We start from the raw sequence: 18,577 nt of genomic DNA, 5'->3' as shown, positions 1-18,577 counted from the left end.
GAAGCTGAAACAGACAAAAGGTGAGAGGGGAAACAGGTACAAAGACACGAAATACCATGCCCAAGAGCATACAGCCAGTCCTGTCAAACTTGCTTCTGGCAGAGCTGCTTTAAATTGCTCAGAGGCTGTTAGGTGAAAAATACTGTATGTGTGTTTACACCTTGGAAAGGCACTGAGGAGATAACACACCATTTATTCATATTTTATTTGTACTTTATACCTGAAGCAAAGTGGAAATGCAAGCTGAATCTTTTCTATAATTCTTTTCCCTCCACCCTTTCAAAAATAACACATACAGAAAACATTGGAACTTTTCATTTCAAAGACCATCACATCAGACTATAAATGCTAAACCAGAGGCCCTTCACACTGCTGCTACAATGCAGCCACTTTCTCAGCCCGTGTCCATTATCCCTACAGCACACAAACAGCAAACAGGAGCTGGGAAGGGGACAGAGAATACTGTATGCAGGTGGCGTTAGGATGTCAGACTAATTTCATCCCCTGAAGGGTTTAGTTTCAGGTATTGTGAAAACCTTTATGTGACAGATTCAGCAAGTCTTTAAAGCAGTGCTGTCCCTTCAAATTTCTAATTGCAAATTTGCTCACAATTTCCCCTGGACTTGGCTGTTAGTTACAGAAAGGACTTTTAAAATGACATGCAAATACCCAGCTGCCACGTCTGCTTCACTCAGTCCCATGTCTCTGACGATTTTTTTATGTGATACAGAAGCAAAACTAACTACAAAGATTCTTTCTGGACATCATCCTGAATGATGCATAAAGGTTACAGTAATAAGCTGGTTCCCATAACATTTGCTGCCTTTGCATTATGCATTTTGGCTTCTCTGGCACACAAGAGGTACATTATGGAAAGTGAGGCTTGATGAAGTCCGTTTTCTGCATACACATCCCTGCTCTGAGCTGCAATTCTAGGGGGTCGTTTGCCATTTGTGTCAGTCTTGTTTGGCTGAGCTCCCCTCCTGAGCTGCCTGTCCATTAAAAGGAGTGTGAGGATGTCCACGCAGAGTCAGCTAGCCTGGCTAGAGCGGTTTCCCCTTGTGTTTCCATGCTGCCAGACACCGTTCCCTGCAGAGGGATTTGGACTGAGGATGCAGCAGGTAAGGGAACATTACCCCTTAGAAACATGCTCGAAGGGCTGCTGTTCACCTCGCTTCCTGGGTTGGAAACATTTACAGCACTGTTGCTCACTGTCCACAAGCAAGGGTAGTGGCTGGAAAAAAAAGCAGTACAAATTGAATGACTTATTTCAAACCATTTTCCTCTGCACAAGACTTACCACAGTAAAGTCAAGTGTGTTATCTGCTAAAGGGCAGCGCAGCTATCCGAATCGAGTTACTAAACTATATTAGCCTTGCAGATCTCAAGTGAAAAAACAGCAGCAGCCATCAGACCTGGTGACCTTGGAGAGAGGCATGGAGAGAAATGTACAAATATATGTAAGGTTTCAAGACATAATGATCTTCTCCATGGGTTCTTATGAATTTTAAATAATTGAATTTTCCTGGCACTTAAATTAGAGAAGAAATGTGTGCATTTATTTTGGGAAAAGAAGGGGAAATTCTTGATAATTGATTGACTCTCTAGCTATAAATTTCACCCATTCCTAGCACTGTTTACTACCCTATTAACAATATTTTATAGCAGAACATGATTTAGATTGTTACATCCCTGCATGGGAGTAGGAGTCTCATTTCATGCAAGAGAATAGTGAGGAATATATACAGAAAAATAATTTGGCTTTAAAACGCTTACAGATTGAGCATTACACTCAATCAACACTTATAAATACTGAAAGGGTGGGTGTCAGGAGGATGGGGCCAGGCTCTTTTCAGTGGTGCCCAGCGACAGGACAAGGGGCAATGGGCACAAACTTGAGCATAGGAAGTTCCACCTAAACATGAGGAGGAACTTCTTTACTTTGAGGGTGGCAGAGCACTGGAACAGGCTGCCCAGGGAGGTGGTGGAGTCTCCAACTCTGGAGACATTCAAAACCCGCCTGGACGCGTTCCTGTGCAACCTGCTCTAGGTGACCCTGCTCTGGCAGGGGGGTTGGACTAGGTGATCTCCAGAGGTCCCTTCCAACCCTACCATTCTGTGATTCTGTGATTGTAGATACCAGAGTTCTCTGTGGCTGTTCCGAGACCCTGATTTTCAGCAGTGCTGGGGAAAAACAAAGCTCCCATTGATTTCAGAGCAGGAGATAATTGGCTTGTCAGAAAAATCTGTCGAGGAATCGAGTTGGGCACTTAGGACATGTTTCAAATCCTGGATGCTGATTAAAGCTTGGAACAAAGCGTGCATCACCAGGGCAGTCCTACAAGCCTCACTGCTCCTAATACCAGCAGTTTTCTTGTAACCTTACCTGGGTCCGGGGCTGGCAGCTCCCTTCGTGTGTGGCACTGAGAGCAAATTAGCATGTGGAGAAGATGGCAAAGTCCAGCTGTCATGTCCTGAGAATACCTGAAGATTATTGCTGGAGCTCTCCAACAAATTAACTTTGGGGAGGGAAAAAAAGTAACAAACAAATCCTCAGTGACTGTTGCACAGACATTGTGTTAAGGCAACAGAACATGGGTAGGCCCGAGGAAGCAACCTGATCATGAGGTTCCTAATGATAGGAAAAAGGACAAAATTCATGTGTTTATTAAGAGGGTAGCAAGGTGCCACTGTAATTTCAGGTGGGATATATGAGAAGGTACAGCATGATAGACATAGGATATGCATTTCTGCAAGTTCATTAATGCCATATGACTTGGGAATATTTTGACACAAATTTGCTCATAACTTGAGTTTAAATATTTCTGTTAAACAAGATGCCTTGCTAAATTATAATTAGTGAGCAGATTACTTTATCCTTACTCTTGTTTTTGACCAGTTTCCTGTGATCGCAGTAGAATCAATTACTGGAACTCTGCACCCAGATCTAGAGAGTGAAAGGAACTGAACACACATTTTTGCAATACCAAAATGCCGTCGACTCAGGTCAGCTCCTACCATGTTCCAAAGGGCTGCTTCAGCTTGAGAGCGTGACTGCTTCATGGCGTGACATCGAAAGAAGGCTTACAATGCTCTTTTTGTATAATTGGGACCTGTACTTTAAGCAAGGTCGTTCACTTTTACTTATAATAATTAACAGTTACAGTGCACCCAGCTCTTTGTAGCTCTTGCTTAGCTGCCTTAAACATACTCTGTGTGTGCAGAGTTCAGTGCAGATGGTTACGGACACTCATCATGCTCTTTCCTAGCCTCAGTTCTTGCTTGTTTTGATGCTTGTGCTAACCTAAAGCAAGGGTCAGTCACACAGAGTGTCTGTTCCCTGGAAGCAAAGCAGCATTACAGTTGTACCTGTAGGTGAATGATTTCTCTGCATGTAGGAAGGTGGGTACGGAGCAGCCCGATGCCCTCGCAGTGCTGAATATCGCTCGCAGCTGTGAGGAGTGCGTGGAGCTGGCAGAGGCAAAGGTCCAGTGTACTGATAATTGGAGCTTCCTGATGCACACATTGTATCCGGGTTGGAAATCAACCAGCCACCCACTTTGAGGGGAAAGAGAGAAGAAAACGATGATTGCACTAAACCACTGCAATACAATAAAGCAACCAGCCTTCTTGCAGAATAAACTGTGCCTCAGAAATACCAAGCAGTTTCCAAAATACTGGTTTATGGAACAACTGACAATAAAAAAAAAAACCAAAAAACCAAAAACCAACCCAAAAAATCTCCCACAAAAAAACCCCAAAACCATCAACCCTAAAAACAAGACCTAAAAACAACTACTAGAAAATGTCACAAACATCAAAGAACAAAAGAAAGAAAAACAGACCATCATTAAACCAAACTCTGCTTCCCCCATTTTTTTTATGTGTTCAACAGTGAAAGGTACTTTTATAGGTGACACAAATATTCACAGTTACGAGTTAAAAAAAAGGGGGGGAGAAAGCCTTAAAAATGTCATACATCATCTTGATTCTAGATTGCTTTTAATATTCAAAAATGGATCATAAGGAAAATGATCCCCTTGCAGAAACTGTCACATTATTTCCTACTGTGAGGTGTCTTCTATCTTCTTTTTTTTATTATTTAAAGGGTCCCTTTCTATGAACACAATTCAGGACTCGGTGAATGACTGGTATGATCCAGTTAAGCAAGTCCCAGGTTCCCAGCACTTATCGTATCACACACAACTTCCAGATGACATGAATAAAAACCTTACAGTGAGAATATGTCATATGTTGTCCTTCAGAGACTGTTTCTGGAGCATCCTTGGGACTGTTTCTGAAAAGCAAAATACTTAGTGGTAAAACTTCTCATTGAGAAATTACAGAAGAAAGTTAAAAACAGAACTATTCACTAAAAAAAAGGAAAAGTAAGTTAAAAAGGAAGGAAATCCATCCTCTTTAACTACTTGCTAGGCAGCAGTAGACTTGTCTGCAGTCTACCATAAGGGAAACAGGAACTTATGTTTCATGCCATACATAAAAATGTTCCTATGTTTGTGCCAAATTCGGGGGCTGGACCTGGAATTCTAAATCTACCTGTGGGCACTATTCCTGCTTCCATCAGCAGGCTCAGCCTGGCCTCCCGCCCAGACCAAGGAGGGCTCTGTCTCCTGCTCAGCCAGGCAAGCTGAAGGTAGCATTCTCCCTTCACAGCTGGAAACCCTGACGCTGAGACACAGCAGCTTCTTAAGTGGTGAGAAGAATGGAAAAAAATACAGATTCTCCTGCAGGCACATGGGTCACTTCATGTGTCAGAAGACATAGGAGGTCCAAACAAATTGGATGTCCCACTGCATTTGCATGGATGATGCAAGTAAAACTTTGAAAGATAAACCACAATTCGTTTCCGATGGAAGTATCTCTAACACCTTACATAGTTAGCACCTACAGGTTACTTTTAATAAACACATCATACATTATCACACAGATTTAATAATAGCAGTGTAGTTATATTACAGTTACAGTGCAATTTCACTTTAGGTACGCTTTTTGACATCTGCAGTTAACTTTTATTCTCCCTGAGCTATCAAATTATGGGATTCATTGGAGTGTAAGTACAACGTGGTGAACATACACAGTGTATAACGTTACTGGGGAAGTTCACACCATCTTATTTCAGGCTTCCTGGGTAGCCAGTGCTAAATCCTAGGATCCCCAAGAGGACATTCACCCACTTCAGACCCTATTGTAATACTTACAGAGAGAGTCTCCCCACTAATAACAGTGGAGTGACTATGGATTTAAGACGCTAGAAACAAGATTAAGTTATATAATTTATCTTTCACATTGTGCTGCCACGGTTTTAACCATACCAGCAGCAAATTACGACTGGAGCAAAAAATTAACAACTCACCTTTCTTTCGCATCCAGGAAGGCTTTGGCAAAGGGATTATACTTGATTTTGAGAGCTGTTATCTTGAGTTTACAGAAAACAAGGCATATTAGTGAAGGCAATTTGGAATAGACAATTGACAAAACATCTTCCAGAGTAGTTTAAGTGGGACTGCCTTGGTTAGCCTAACAAAATATATCCCCACACATGCTGTTTCCCAGGGTTGGTTGGGAGAGAGCTTTGCTTGATGCAGAGTGCTGTGCACTGATCAGTGCCACAGGCACAGCACCGGTCGGGGCAGCCTAATGGGATGGTCCAGTCTGGCAAATCCTGTGGGATGGTGGACCGTTTCAAGAGACTTTAAACACTGAATTCCTACCAAGCATCAATCAAATCTGCAGCAACAGTAACTAGGGGATGTGGCACATGAGTTTGCAATTGTCACAATCCGAAGCATCCCTCAATTACACTTTTGGGGTTGGGAGGAAATTTTCCTGTGGAATGTTGTGCTGTTCTGCAATTGCATATATTATAAAGAGCGGGGAGAGATAGGGTTATCATTATGGCTATCAGTCATTGCTGCAGAAAGATATTGGATTTGACTGTAGAGGCTTTTTTTCCAGTAAGGGATTGGGATGCCAGGACAGATGGACCAGTCTGGAATAGCCGTGGCAGGATATTAAGCTAAACCTGGCTTAGTACTGCAGCCGGACATTAGATTAGACAATGTTCTCGTGCAGAGAAAAGACAGAGATATTGCTCCGGGATGGAGCATTACACTGCATGAGATCGGTAGGGAAACAAGAAAAGGACTAGTCTGTCCATGCTGAACTTGTAGTTAATAAGCTTTTAATATATCTCATCAATGGTAACCAAGAGCACAGTGTGGCATCTGCCTACCTCTTCATTTTGATAAGCAGTCACAGCTATGAATTGCGTCTCAGGGAAGGAGCAGTTCATCACCATCCGGTGGGGGCCTCCTACGCGAACTATGTGTACCTGGGGCTCATATTTATGCAGGGAGTTTAACATTATCTGCAGAAAACAAAACGGAGAGACAGACCCCAATGCCACTCTGGTATCCCACAGCTGCTCTTTCGCTCTGGCTCTATAATAGACCAGAGGTCACTGCTAAACCTCCCCAGTCAGTGATTACTGAAAGCAGAAGGGCAGGTGCCTTCCTCCCTTCTCATCAACCACAGGGCTGAACAGAGTGAGACTTCACTGGACTTGGATTTAAAGCTTTCAGTACAGCAGAATTAGTGAATATTTGCGTGGACTTCAAACCATTGGGCTTCTACTGCACTAGATGCTGTTGAAACAGTTAAAGGGCAATCCCTGCTATTTGAAAGACTCAGAATCACCATCACAGAAATCAGGGCGAGGAGGGAGCTGAGGCAGTCACCTAGCCATCTTCCTGGGCAAGATGAAGTGTATCTAAACAAGCCTTGGCAGATGTCTCTAACCTGGCATGAAAAACTGTGAATAGCATTGATCCCACAATTCACCTTCCTCAGGAAGTCTATTATATTGCTTAATTCTCTCTACCGCAAGAAAAAGATATTTATTTTAAAAAAAATTCTGTACTTTGGAAAGTGCTGTGTGCATACATATACATACATACATACAGATAGATAGATAGAAAGAAAGACAGAAAGATAGAAGAACGCACCCATTAGCATAAAGCACTCCTAGTCAGCTATTACTTTCTAATAACATCACAGAAGGAGAAGCTGCACCACAGAGTGAAGACACGGTTTACCTTAACGCTGTTGTCAAGATTTCAAAAGAAAAGGAGAGGAGCTTCAGTCATTTGTTATTTAGTGACTTTTATTTAGTGACTTTTGTTTGGGCTCTGTTTCTCATATGGCTTTTCCTCTCCTGCTTCCTACTTTTTCCTCTCCACTTCATCATATATATATATATATATATACACACACATAATTGCATTCCCCTGTTTTTTCCCCAGGGTCTCTTTGACCCTCCAATGGTTTCCTGCAGCTTTTTTACCCCCGAGCATACTTTTCTGAGGTCCTGGATGTAGGACAAGAATTTGCAGATTCAGATCCCGTTCTATGCTCCACAGTAAATCTTGTGTGCCAATTCCATTTGTGACTTAGGAAAAGTCAGGTCATCTTTCTGTTCTCCAGTCCATAAAAACTGAGATAATTTCCTACCTAATTAGGTTACTAGCCTCATGGATGTACCTCACAAACCTAATGGAAATAACAGATAGAGAATGTATAATATTTACATCAAAGAAATTGATTCTGGGCTGGCAAGTATCATCCAATGTAGGAGTTTTGTACAAAACAAACAAGCAAACAAAAGGTCTTGTGCAACATTTTACCTTTAGATGCATCATCAAAAATAAAATACGAAACAAAACTAATTTTCCTGTTTGCATTTTTAAGGGGTTCAAAGAGAAAGTCACTTATTTCTGGTACATGTGGTTTCTTTCCAAAGGCCAAAGCTGATTCAATAGAATATTGATAATTATCATGATGCAGAAGCAGACATAGTAATTATTTCATTTAGGAGCAGCCTTTTATTCTGCTATCTGACTCCTGCCAACATTCCACTTACACCAAACAACATGGGGGAACACAACAAAAACCTAATACCTGTGACCATTTTTTCCCCCTTCTCTGAAGTCCTATGTAAAAATCCCTAGCACACAAGACCAACTCTGAAAAGCCCCCTGATGATTAAGTAAACCACAGCACTCTGTCTCTCTTAACATCAAGAAGTCCATTAAAATCTGAAAGCGCCAATTAAGGCCTGTTTATTCCTGTTTACATTTGGCCTACAGAGAATAATTGGCATCTGTGGGTGAAGAGGCCTGTAAGGGCCTCTGTAATTACATAAATGCACCCTTGATATTTCTTGATTGGTAGGTGCTTGCAATTGAAGCCAAGAGGTGTATGAGGAAACATCAGGCCATACCTGCCCACTCCCATTGAGCTTGTTGGTAAGTTTGACTTTGCTGAAGGAAATGGCAGCTTTCATCCAATGGGCCCCAAAGTTGGGAGAGTCTGGGTGGATGTAAACGCAGCTGTGGTTTGGTGGCTCTGGTTTCCCAGCCGGCACCCATTCTCCATTGACGTACTTCCAGCGGTGGCCATCAGTCGGGGCGAAGTCCAACAGGAAGGAATACATGGCATTTGGGTCCAAGCCTGACACGCTGATCTTCAAAACAGGGAACATCCGCCTGGCCAGGAAAGAAAAAAGGGGGACATCACTGGAAACTGGTTTTAAAAGACTCCTTAGTATGCTTGTGAGCAGATGCTCACAGATTAGGTCTATGTGAAAAAACATCCTCCCTCCATCTAGCTCAAGAACTCTCTTAAAGGTTAATCCTTTATTTTATTTTATTTCAATTATTTGGAAAAAAAACCCATGTTATCTCTATGGTAGGGCACTAACGTCTTTATCATGCCAAGAGTTATGAACATTATTAATGTATTGTGTTTAGTCTCAATAAGGTCCATGGGAGCCGGACATGTGAAATGCATCCTTAGGTGTGGAACAAGAAGGCATGAATAGGATTGAACATAGCTGAGAAGGTGGAGCTGAACCACAAATCCACTGCATCAACTGCAGAATCTTATGATAAAGTGCACTTCCTCTGAAATCATCCTGCAATCACCAGCACTCAGGACTTAATCCCAGGTACTCATCAGATTCCAGTTGGATGCATTGACCACACTGCTCTATAATCAAAAGTTTTGTCTCCCTTCCTTTGAAGAGACTGTCATATTCCATAGTCTTTGTGAGCAAAGTCAGTCACTTCCCTCTGTCTTTTCCCTTGTTTCTTGTGTTGATCCCTGACATCTCCCACTTGAGTAATAGCTTCCAGGTAGCACTATTCTAAAAGCCTTAATAAATCTGCTACATTTTTCTTGTCTAAAAACACTTGTTTACTTCATCAGGTTAGTCTGGCATGACTTAAAATTTAATCAAATGTCTTTCTAACTCATTTTCTGTTGTCTTCCACATATTTAATTACTCTTTCCTTCAAAACACATCCTGAATTCTTATTACAGGGATATATTAAAAAGTCTGTAGTTAGCTGAAACATGTTTTCTCCCTTTCTGAAGTGCAAGCATTCATGTACTGTCCCACTACCATTACATAAATCTCCAGTTTGAGAAGTCTGGTTAAAATCCTTGCCTTGAGACCTTGCACTTGGCAGTTCTTAAAGTTGATCCCATCCTTCTGTATTCCCTGACCTCATCAGCTTGATCAGGTACTTCTGCTTTTAGTTCCACCTTAGATGCAATGTAAGTTCCCTGAACTCTAAGCATCTATCATCCAACCTTCCCACCATCTTGGGCATTTAAAACTGAATCAGAGAATTGTTAGGGTTGTAAGGGACCTTAAACTGAAATCCTGCCTTTGTTTAGTTTTGAGAAAACGCTCCTTATGCGCTTAAAGGTCCAATGCCACCTTTTCTCAATCCTCTTTTAATTATTATTTTTTCTTTTGTAAAGGAGATTTGCAGCAGCTCACAGCCAGATTTGCAGCAGTTTTCTGTCTGTCCTGGTATTTGTGATCCATACCACACAGCTTTGAATTGGCATCTCAGTGCCTGAAAGTCTGGAGCAATAGAGTTAGTAGGGCTCCAACAGTTTCAGGAAGTGAGAAAAATTTGTGGTTGGTAGAACAGAGGAGTCTCCCAGCAGAGGCATCCTATTCATTAAGTTTCTTAGCTTGTCAGAGAATACACGTTGTTACTGCGTAGGATTATTATAGCTGTTACGTATCATCTCCTACATTCTTCTTATATGAGTAAGAGGCCTCCTTGCCCCAGACACCTCCATACTGACCTCTCCTGGCAAGAGTCATTTTTCTATGCCACATTTTTATGCGCAGGCCAATGAATCTTCAAGCTCTTTTTCTCTACGGGTACAGAGAGACTGGTTACACCAAGCAACCACAGCAGTTGCCTGAGGTCCGTGGCCATGGAGCTGAGGTAGCTCCCTCGGCTTAGCTGGGTAGTGGTGCAAGATGTCCAAAATACAGAAGAAGGGAACTGAAACTCCAGGCTGTCTCAAGGGACACCAAGAGTCTCTGCCCCCACAGCCATACTCTGCAGCGGCCCCCAGCTGCTGACAATCTCCTGTGCTCCTATAACATCCCACTCACCACCTACCTTTCTGGGCACCTTTATGTAGTTCTTGCTGTATACATTCATCACCTCTGCTCACAGGAAAAGAAAGGATTTGAGAAATTTGAGATTTTTCATCTAATACAAATACGTGGTGATGTAGGGCCAGTGCAACATTGAGAAAGGTATATTGAACCATGATCTTTCTAACTAAATAGAAGCTCAGCCAAGGATTTATATGCTACATTTAGTGTGTCTTCCTGATCAGGATGCACCAGCTATCAAACTTGGATGTGGTAATAAGTATGGATGCATGGCTCCCTGCACCCCCCAGGCCCTCTACAGTCAGTCTTCAAAGTAACACACTTAGATATTTAGCTGAAGTTGAAGTGGAGGGGAAAATTCATCCACATGAAAATTTAATTTCACTAGATTTCTCAGAACTCTGTGTTACATACAGATTGCTAATTCCTCTGCCCACAATGTAGGCTTCTTTGCCTTTCTACTTGAGAGGCTTGAGTTTATCCCCAGAAGACCTACAGATGAACAGCAGAATACAGTCATCATCAATTCCAACCTTCTGCATTACAGAGATCATAGCATTTCCCTGTGTTAACCTGCTTCACACACAATTAATCCCCACCTCACTTGGACTAGCATGTCTTGACTGTACAGATTCTAACAATCGAAAACCAGCCACCTCATTTGTTCTGCTGATTAAGTGGCTTTACTGTTAAAATCACATTTGTCTTTCTTCTAGCATGACAAATGGTGATTTCTCCAAATTTGTTTGAGTTAGAATGTTTGTTTCAATGATCAGGTAGGTACACACATGACCTCCATTTCCGCAATAGCTGAGCACTTCAGCCTTTTCAATTTATTTAGAACAGATATGCTACAATTACTCCAGAGTACAGAACTTGAGTGGGAAGATGTTTGGTATCCAACTTGAATGTGTAGTAACCAGTAAAGTTGCTTTAGCATTTAAACCTGGCAAGGGCTTCTTTCCCGCCACTCGCCTTTGACTGCATTGATCTGTTGTGGATTCTCCCCGTACACAGAGGAACAGTGGCACCTTCCTGCCTCCAGACAATAACGTGGATTGCAAAGTCTCAGGATATGGCGTAGCTAATATGGTATAAACACTGAGAGAGAAAACCTGCTCAATCAGAACACAGAGCATTGGATATTGAAATGCCAATTGAAAGCAATAAATCTGAGTAAAATAAGAGACTGATTCACACTGTATCAGCTGCGCCCATTGGGATGTATTTTGTGATATAGAGTGTGGTTTAACTTCGCTGATGTCTATCCTTTTCAGAATATGTCTTATCTTCCCTGTGCACCCAAGCATATTGCTATGGCAGGTGATTATTACAATGAAGTACGATACAGCAACAGAGACATATCTATGTATTAGCACTGAAGTTGGTTCATCTAATTATGACATTTTGGGACCCTTGGTACCAATTAGACATGACTCAATCACAGCAGATAGAATTGTGCATGGTAGAATTTGACACTTGAGGATCACTAATCCGTAAGCCTCTCATTCTCTGGGATGCTCCTGTGTCAGGTTTCAGTTTAATTTCTGAATTTTGCTAACAATGTGTTTGCAAAAACAGTCCTAGTTTTCACATGCAGAAGTTCAGACTGGCTCTTCTCATTACTTGTAGAACACAGTTTTCAAAAGTGTTCATATACCCTTCAGGAAGAACGACTGTGTTAGTTCTACTGATTTAAGCAGCAGCAGAATTAGATCAATATTTTTTCTATTGATAATCCCTCTGGAGACAATCACTGAAGAATCCTGAACCTGAAAAAACTGAGCACTCATAGGAACCTGTCTCAAGTTTGTCTCCTTTTGAATAGTATGGAGTTGTTCAGAGCTTTGCTGCAGGCCACTGCCTATATTTCCTATTTTTGGTGTGCTGATGTGTTTGTTATGGAACATACTTTCAGAAATGCAAAAGATCCTTTTTCGTAGTCCCTGATGCTACGGTAACTTTGTTAAAAGGATTTATGCAGATGGCGATGTGACATACTTTTATACTTTTTTATTTTGAGATTGCTGTAGTCGATCATAAAGAACCTATTCCTGCCCCCACTGACATAACTAGAGCTGTCACTGGCTTTAGGAAAAACAGGATCAAGCTGATAAGTAGCGTATGTTAGAATAAAGAAAAATAAGGCAGCTTACACAATGAAATAAAAAGTAACCAGGCATATTCAAATAATGAAAAGTTCCCTTATTATCATGATAAAAAGATTTTATCTACGCACTCACGAGAACTAGTATCACCATGCAATCATGATTTACATTAGCTGAGTGGAAAGAGACTGAAAAAAACCTGTTGGTAAGCTGTGATTCTTTGTACAAATTTAATTAATTTGTGGCAAACCAATCTTACCTCATTTTTGGTCACTTACACTGCTAAGGAGTCAGTTTAAGTGGAAGCCGACTCAGAAGTTTGCTGTAGCCTAACAGCAGTTTTTAAAGCAATTTAAATGAAGCAAAAGCAGCTTCTTGGTGTAAAGAGAACCTCGACAGAAGATTTCTATCCCTATAGCTTATTAGGAGGAATCAGAATGGCAATAGGCAGTGTTACACCAGAAGCTGGTATTTTGGGAAGGTAGCTGTTCTCTCAACAGAATAACCTTGCTGAGCCAACAGATGAGATTTTTCCTTTTAACTGCTTTCACTTATGTCCCTTGTCAAGCTACAGTCAACACCAATATCATCCAAAACTCTGCTAAATCAAAGTGTGCAAAATTAATGACGTAAGTAAATCTTTCTTTCCATCTCTTAATTCCTGTCTCCTATGTGGATCTCCAGAGAGGTCTCGCAAAAGAAAAATGTGCATGTTGGGGGTGGGGGGAGGGGGGAGAGGATGGACACCAGAGGGGCGGCAAGGGTACATTAAATAAAAACCTTAGTACCACTGTACCAGCGATCCTTATTCTAGTAGCTGCCTGTTGGTTATGGAGCTGGACCCTGCTGTCAGCCCAGTTCAGAGCAGAACCTCTGTGGAGAGCCTCCTTCAAGCCAGTGTCTGATTCAGAATTAGTATCTTTCTCACCAGGTTTTGCACTCTTTTCCTATGCCTTTCCGTGTTCCTCAAATAGTAAGATATGTGATCTATTTACATAATAATATTTTGTCTTTCTAAAACTGTGTGTGTTAACCAATATTCTGCACTCGTTTCTAAGGGCACCGGCAACAACTACGGAGCAATGCCATAGCGGGACCATGCAATCCGGACTGCACGTACATGCCACACGGGCACAGTTTTATTATACCCCATTCTAGTACAGACTGCTCGTACAAGCTGTTAATACCCAAGGCCAGAGAGAGACAGGAACTGCAGCTGGGGATAACACCACCAATCGACTTCTGTACAGTAATTTGAAGTCTACAGGTAAGGACTTGCTAATAAAGGCTGATAATTATTAGTACAAGAAGTCATTCAGAAGGTTTTCAGAGGTACCATCTATTCCCTTGCAAAAGTTCCCTTTTTACGCAATCTTAAGTCAGTCAATACGTTCACAAGCAGGAACAAAGGGTGGCAGGAACTTAGCCATGACCAAAAATGAGCAGGGACACCCCATTCTGTTCATGTGCAGATTTTAAGGGACTGTGAAGCTGCAGGGATAAAACTGTTATGTGCTCATTGCAGTTCTTTTGAGTCTGCACACACAAGTTTATTATTACACCTCTTAACCCCCCTGGCGGTCATCTACACATAGCCCACACTGCTGAGCAGATCACTCACCTGCCGTTCTTGGTCACGATCATCTCATTAGTGACTTCCCTGAATCTCTGCCACAGCGTCGCATCCTCTAAGACAACCTGGAGCTGTTTCTCAGTGGGGTCGCCTTTGTCTCTTCCAGCCCGGAGTTCGCTCTCCACTACGCTGAGTAGCCTGGAGACGGTGCAGTCGCTGGGCTTTTTGCAGCCCACGTCTGCCATGACGACTTTACTGCCAGAAACTTCAGGTAGCTGTTAAAAGACAAAAATCACGAGCTAAATCAAAAAACGAGTCAGTTCATTGGGCGCAGTCTGACAAACGTGCACCCCTCACTCTTTTGCCACTGACTAGCTCTTTCCTCTGGAAGTCCCAATGGGCAGTGACACTAGCGTGTGGAGGTTTACGCACACACTCCACACAAAAAGAGGACTATCTCCTAATTACCTGTCAGACGGTCAGGTGGGTGGCAGGCTGATGACTCAATTGGCTGCCTTGAAAGAAGAGTCCTCCATCCAAATTAGCATGCTTTTATCTTTTTTCAACCTGAAGTGGGTCTAATTGTTCTGCTTGAGAACCAGGTTTCCATTAATGAAAATTGTTTCATTTCCAGACTGAAACAATGCATGGAAATTGCGTTCACGCTGATGCGGACTCTAACTGAAGGAGCTGGTAACAGTCAAGATAGTTACACAGAGAAGGTAGTCTTAAAATATTTCCACCAGGCACGTTGAGTAAGCGCATTAACCTTGTTCCTCTGCGTTCCTAAAGCAAAATGTAATAGTAAGAGACCCTTCTGCACTGAGGTTTCAATGCACAAGGAGAGGGTAGCATCCCTGCACTCCACCATTGATGCCTCTGTGTCCATCCTTTGGTCGCACCGTCATTCACAAAACTGCTGATGCACCTCACAAGCAGCTGAACTCCTCTCTGGCTGCATTTCCAGGGACACGGGAGCATTTTCCCATGTTTCTGGGGCTGGGTGTCAGCCTAACTGCCTGAGGTCTGGCATTGCTGACCAGCTCAAAGTCTGTCTCATACAAAAACTCCTTCAGCATCCCTAAAAGATGCATTCCCTCTCACCTCAGGCTGAGACCTTCTCTGACAAGCCTGACCCAATTGCACATACCCTCTGCAAAGCGCAGCCATAAAAGAAGGCACTGTTTTACTGAAAAGTCCAACAATTTCAGCACTCAGCCAGGGATATAAGAGACCTGGGTTCCATTCCATGCTGAAGGGTTAGGTGGAGACAACGTGAATACTGGTGACCCATAAACACTGGACCTTGGCACATAACGAGGCATTTGATTGCCTAATTTCTGCTGATGCATCTAGCTCAGATAGCATCTGAGAAATTTCTGGTCTGTTGGACATGACATAGTCAGGGGCTCGATTATGAAAACATACTTTTGGAGTTTGTTTTTAGAGAAATATAGTTTCTAGTTACTTATTGAGAACTTTGCATTTGTTTAATTCAACAGCCCCTGTTGAATTCCTGTGCTTCCAGTCCTTTCTAAAAGATGAAATGACTTAGTGGATCACTGATGGGATCTATAAAGACAAGAAAGGGTCTGGCAAGCTTTGTAAAACAGGATTAAAGTTCATCATTTGACAAGCTCAACAGATCTTGCAGTTAAAAATCCTGAGAGACACCATCTACCTAAGAGCTCATTGATCCTATTTGTGTTGTATGGCACCTTATTTGGCTACTAGTCCTACTAATCCCTCAAGCCCTACATGGAGTAAGGATCCTGCGCAAAACAGCACAGCTGCAGCTCTGCAGCAATGGGATGTTCTGCACAACAGGAGACTTTAGGAGAGAACCTTCAAGTCCCAGCAATCTCAGCACCATTGGAAGGGGCAGGCCAGACAGGTCTGAGGTATTTTTACATCTGGGTAATCCAAATCATGCTACTTTCAAACTTCACACTCTAATACATCTTCCTTCTCTTCTTAATAGCCTTTATGTACATTCTTTTTATATTGGTCAACTCATAACAAAATTACGTAGATTATCAGGCAACTCGCCTTGTGAGTTAACACTAGAAGTTGTCAAATAGTTAATATCCAGCCTACTTTCACTGCTGAACAACTGAAGAATGTACTTTTAAAATCCATCGGATATTTAGGTACTTGGAAGTGCACCACTTCACATTTGGAAAAATAATGGCATCTCAGGTAGTACGTTTGTGTAACATGGAATATGTTTATGCTTAGGCTCTCCTTTTCAAATCCTCAAAGAGGAGAGAGAAGCTGCTACTGTAATTTTTCCCTGCATGTGATCAGATTGCTATGCATTTGCTATGCTGACTGTGAGACAGTTTTTAATTTCATTATATTATAAACAAACACAGAAATCAGAGCTGGCTGAAGTACTGCGTATTGCAATTCAACAACTTCAGGGTTTCAGACAGCTCTAAAACAATTACCTCTGTGTTATTTTGGGAATTTTTATTTTATTTTATTTTTAGTCAAAGCCCTATTTCCACACAGCTTTTTTGAGATTTAGTTGCTTGGAAATCAAAGTTGAGGCAAGTGCAGAGACAATAACTCACAACCGTAGTAATATTTCAGTAGTTACACACGGTTCTTTCTACAGACAAATAAAAAGGGAAGCAGCTTGATTTTCAGCAGTACTGTCTGCCCATCTCTCCCCCAGGCTTCAAGTGGAGCGATACCAGATTAGAGCCTCTGAAAAATCACATACAATCTGCCTTCCTCAAGATGTTTAGAGCTTAAAGGAAATCAAAAGCATGCACAGTAGTAACAACAGTTCCCGTTCGTGGAGGGGTTTCAAAATGAGGAAGGGAAACGTCTTACCGGCAGGCACGGGTGAATTGCTAGAGGTAAAGAATATGCTCTGCAAAGATAGATTGGAAATGGAGGCAGCCACAAGGCAAAAGAAAGGGAGGTCCTGCCCTGACTGCCCAGGTCCTGGGAACAGAGCTGTGGAGAAGGAAGGATGTATGGAAGGAATGGGTAATGGAACCATTCCAGTAATGGGCTGGAAAGCAAGTTTTTCATCAATAAGACTGTATTTTTTACAGATAGCCCCCCTAAGGGAGAAGCATGAAGGCATTTGCTTTGCAGTATCATACTAAAATTTGCATCCTACACAATAAGAAAATGCACTTTCAGATGCTAGAAATAAGTTACGCTTGGGTGCTTATGGTTATCACTCACACAAGGTGTAAGATGCCAAAAAGTCTTATGTCCCAGAGGACACCCTCCTTCCCCCCAAATCTAATCTCTTAAAATACCTGACTTTCATATAGTTTGAATTTTAATTTTATTACTGTATTACCATAGCTCAGGATACTTGCCACCACAACGTTTTCCAAAATGAGAGTAGTTACCTGTGGTTGGCTAGTGGGAATAGCCCAATTGCTATTTGCAGCGTGGGGAAGGGTGTTTCAACTGTAAGAGCTCAGACTAAGAGCAATTTGTCATGGATGTAGCAACATATCCAGAAGGCACAGCTCACCACTGATGTATCTTCAACCTAGAAGAATTAGCCAAAGAAATAACAAGTTTGCATGCGTGCAAGCAAGTGATCAGTTGAACGCGCTTGGGCTGAGATTTTACTTTAAAATACACATCCAGACCCGTATGAATCCCATCCCACACATCAGGCTTCATTGCCTCTGCTTCACGCAGCTGCCATGGGAGAGGGCTGCAAAAGAGAAACCAAACAGAATCATAATCAAAGTTATTTGCTTATTGTTGGCTTTTCATTTAAAAAATATTAAGGATGAAAATCTTTACTTTGAATATTTAGCCTGTTTTAGGAGAAGTAAGAGACATCCTCTAATCTTGTGTCCCTCTGGTTCACCTAAATCATGACTTTGAATACTTCCTGAACATCCCCTCTCTCCTGCTTTCTTGCAAGATTAATTTTTCCAAGTCTACAGATGCTGAAACTGAGGCACAAACAAATTAATGTCACTGGACATAGGCATTGACCGAGCACTGAGAATAGCTCGTTCTCAGATGTCAGGTGGGTCATTTCTTGGGCTGGAAGTTAAATCTCCCCAAACCTGACATCTGAAGAAAAGGTAGCCGCACTTACACAGTAACAAGGTGACTGACAATCATCGCCACTGCAAGTGGGAGAGAGCAGGGCTAAAGGACAGAAGACTGTTACCCCTCTTGCTCGTCTCCTGTTTAAACAAACAAGCAAATCAGTAGGGACGTTGGAGAGAGCAGAAAACGCTCATACAAAACGTGCAATATTGTAAACTTTCCCTGAAACCCATCTGGGAGAGCTGGGCACTTCCAAGCAGGGATCAGACACCTCGTGGCTCATGGCCAGTCCGAACTAACCCCTACTAGTTAAAAATGCAAGTACAACACTCAGTCATCTCCAGC

General features: G+C 42.1%; 1 protein-coding gene across 2 annotated transcripts; it reads right to left on the bottom strand.

Moving 5' to 3' along the window:
- Window positions 1–237: 237 nt before the first annotated feature.
- On the bottom strand, window positions 238–17,810 carry TBX19 (T-box transcription factor 19). 2 transcript variants are annotated; one of them, XM_063320798.1, is made up of 10 exons: window positions 17,566–17,810; window positions 14,657–14,974; window positions 14,237–14,463; window positions 8,300–8,564; window positions 6,254–6,388; window positions 5,375–5,436; window positions 4,236–4,297; window positions 3,370–3,558; window positions 2,387–2,519; window positions 238–1,234 (listed from the first exon to the last, which is right to left on the bottom strand). In XM_063320798.1, the coding sequence occupies exons 3-10, from the start codon at window positions 14,431–14,433 to the stop codon at window positions 1,000–1,002; spliced, it is 1,278 nt and encodes a 425-aa protein (XP_063176868.1). In that variant the 5' UTR covers window positions 14,434–14,463; window positions 14,657–14,974; window positions 17,566–17,810; the 3' UTR covers window positions 238–999. The 2 variants fall into 2 exon arrangements, with proteins under 2 accessions (XP_063176868.1, XP_063176951.1); XM_063320881.1 differs by lacking the exon at window positions 14,657–14,974.
- Window positions 17,811–18,577: the final 767 nt, after the last annotated feature.

This window comes from Chroicocephalus ridibundus, chromosome 1 (genome assembly GCF_963924245.1).
Source record: "Chroicocephalus ridibundus chromosome 1, bChrRid1.1, whole genome shotgun sequence".
Lineage (NCBI taxonomy): Eukaryota > Metazoa > Chordata > Aves > Charadriiformes > Laridae > Chroicocephalus > Chroicocephalus ridibundus.
The sequence above is the reverse complement of the archived record's forward strand: the minus strand, read 5'-3'. Positions and strand labels throughout refer to the sequence as shown.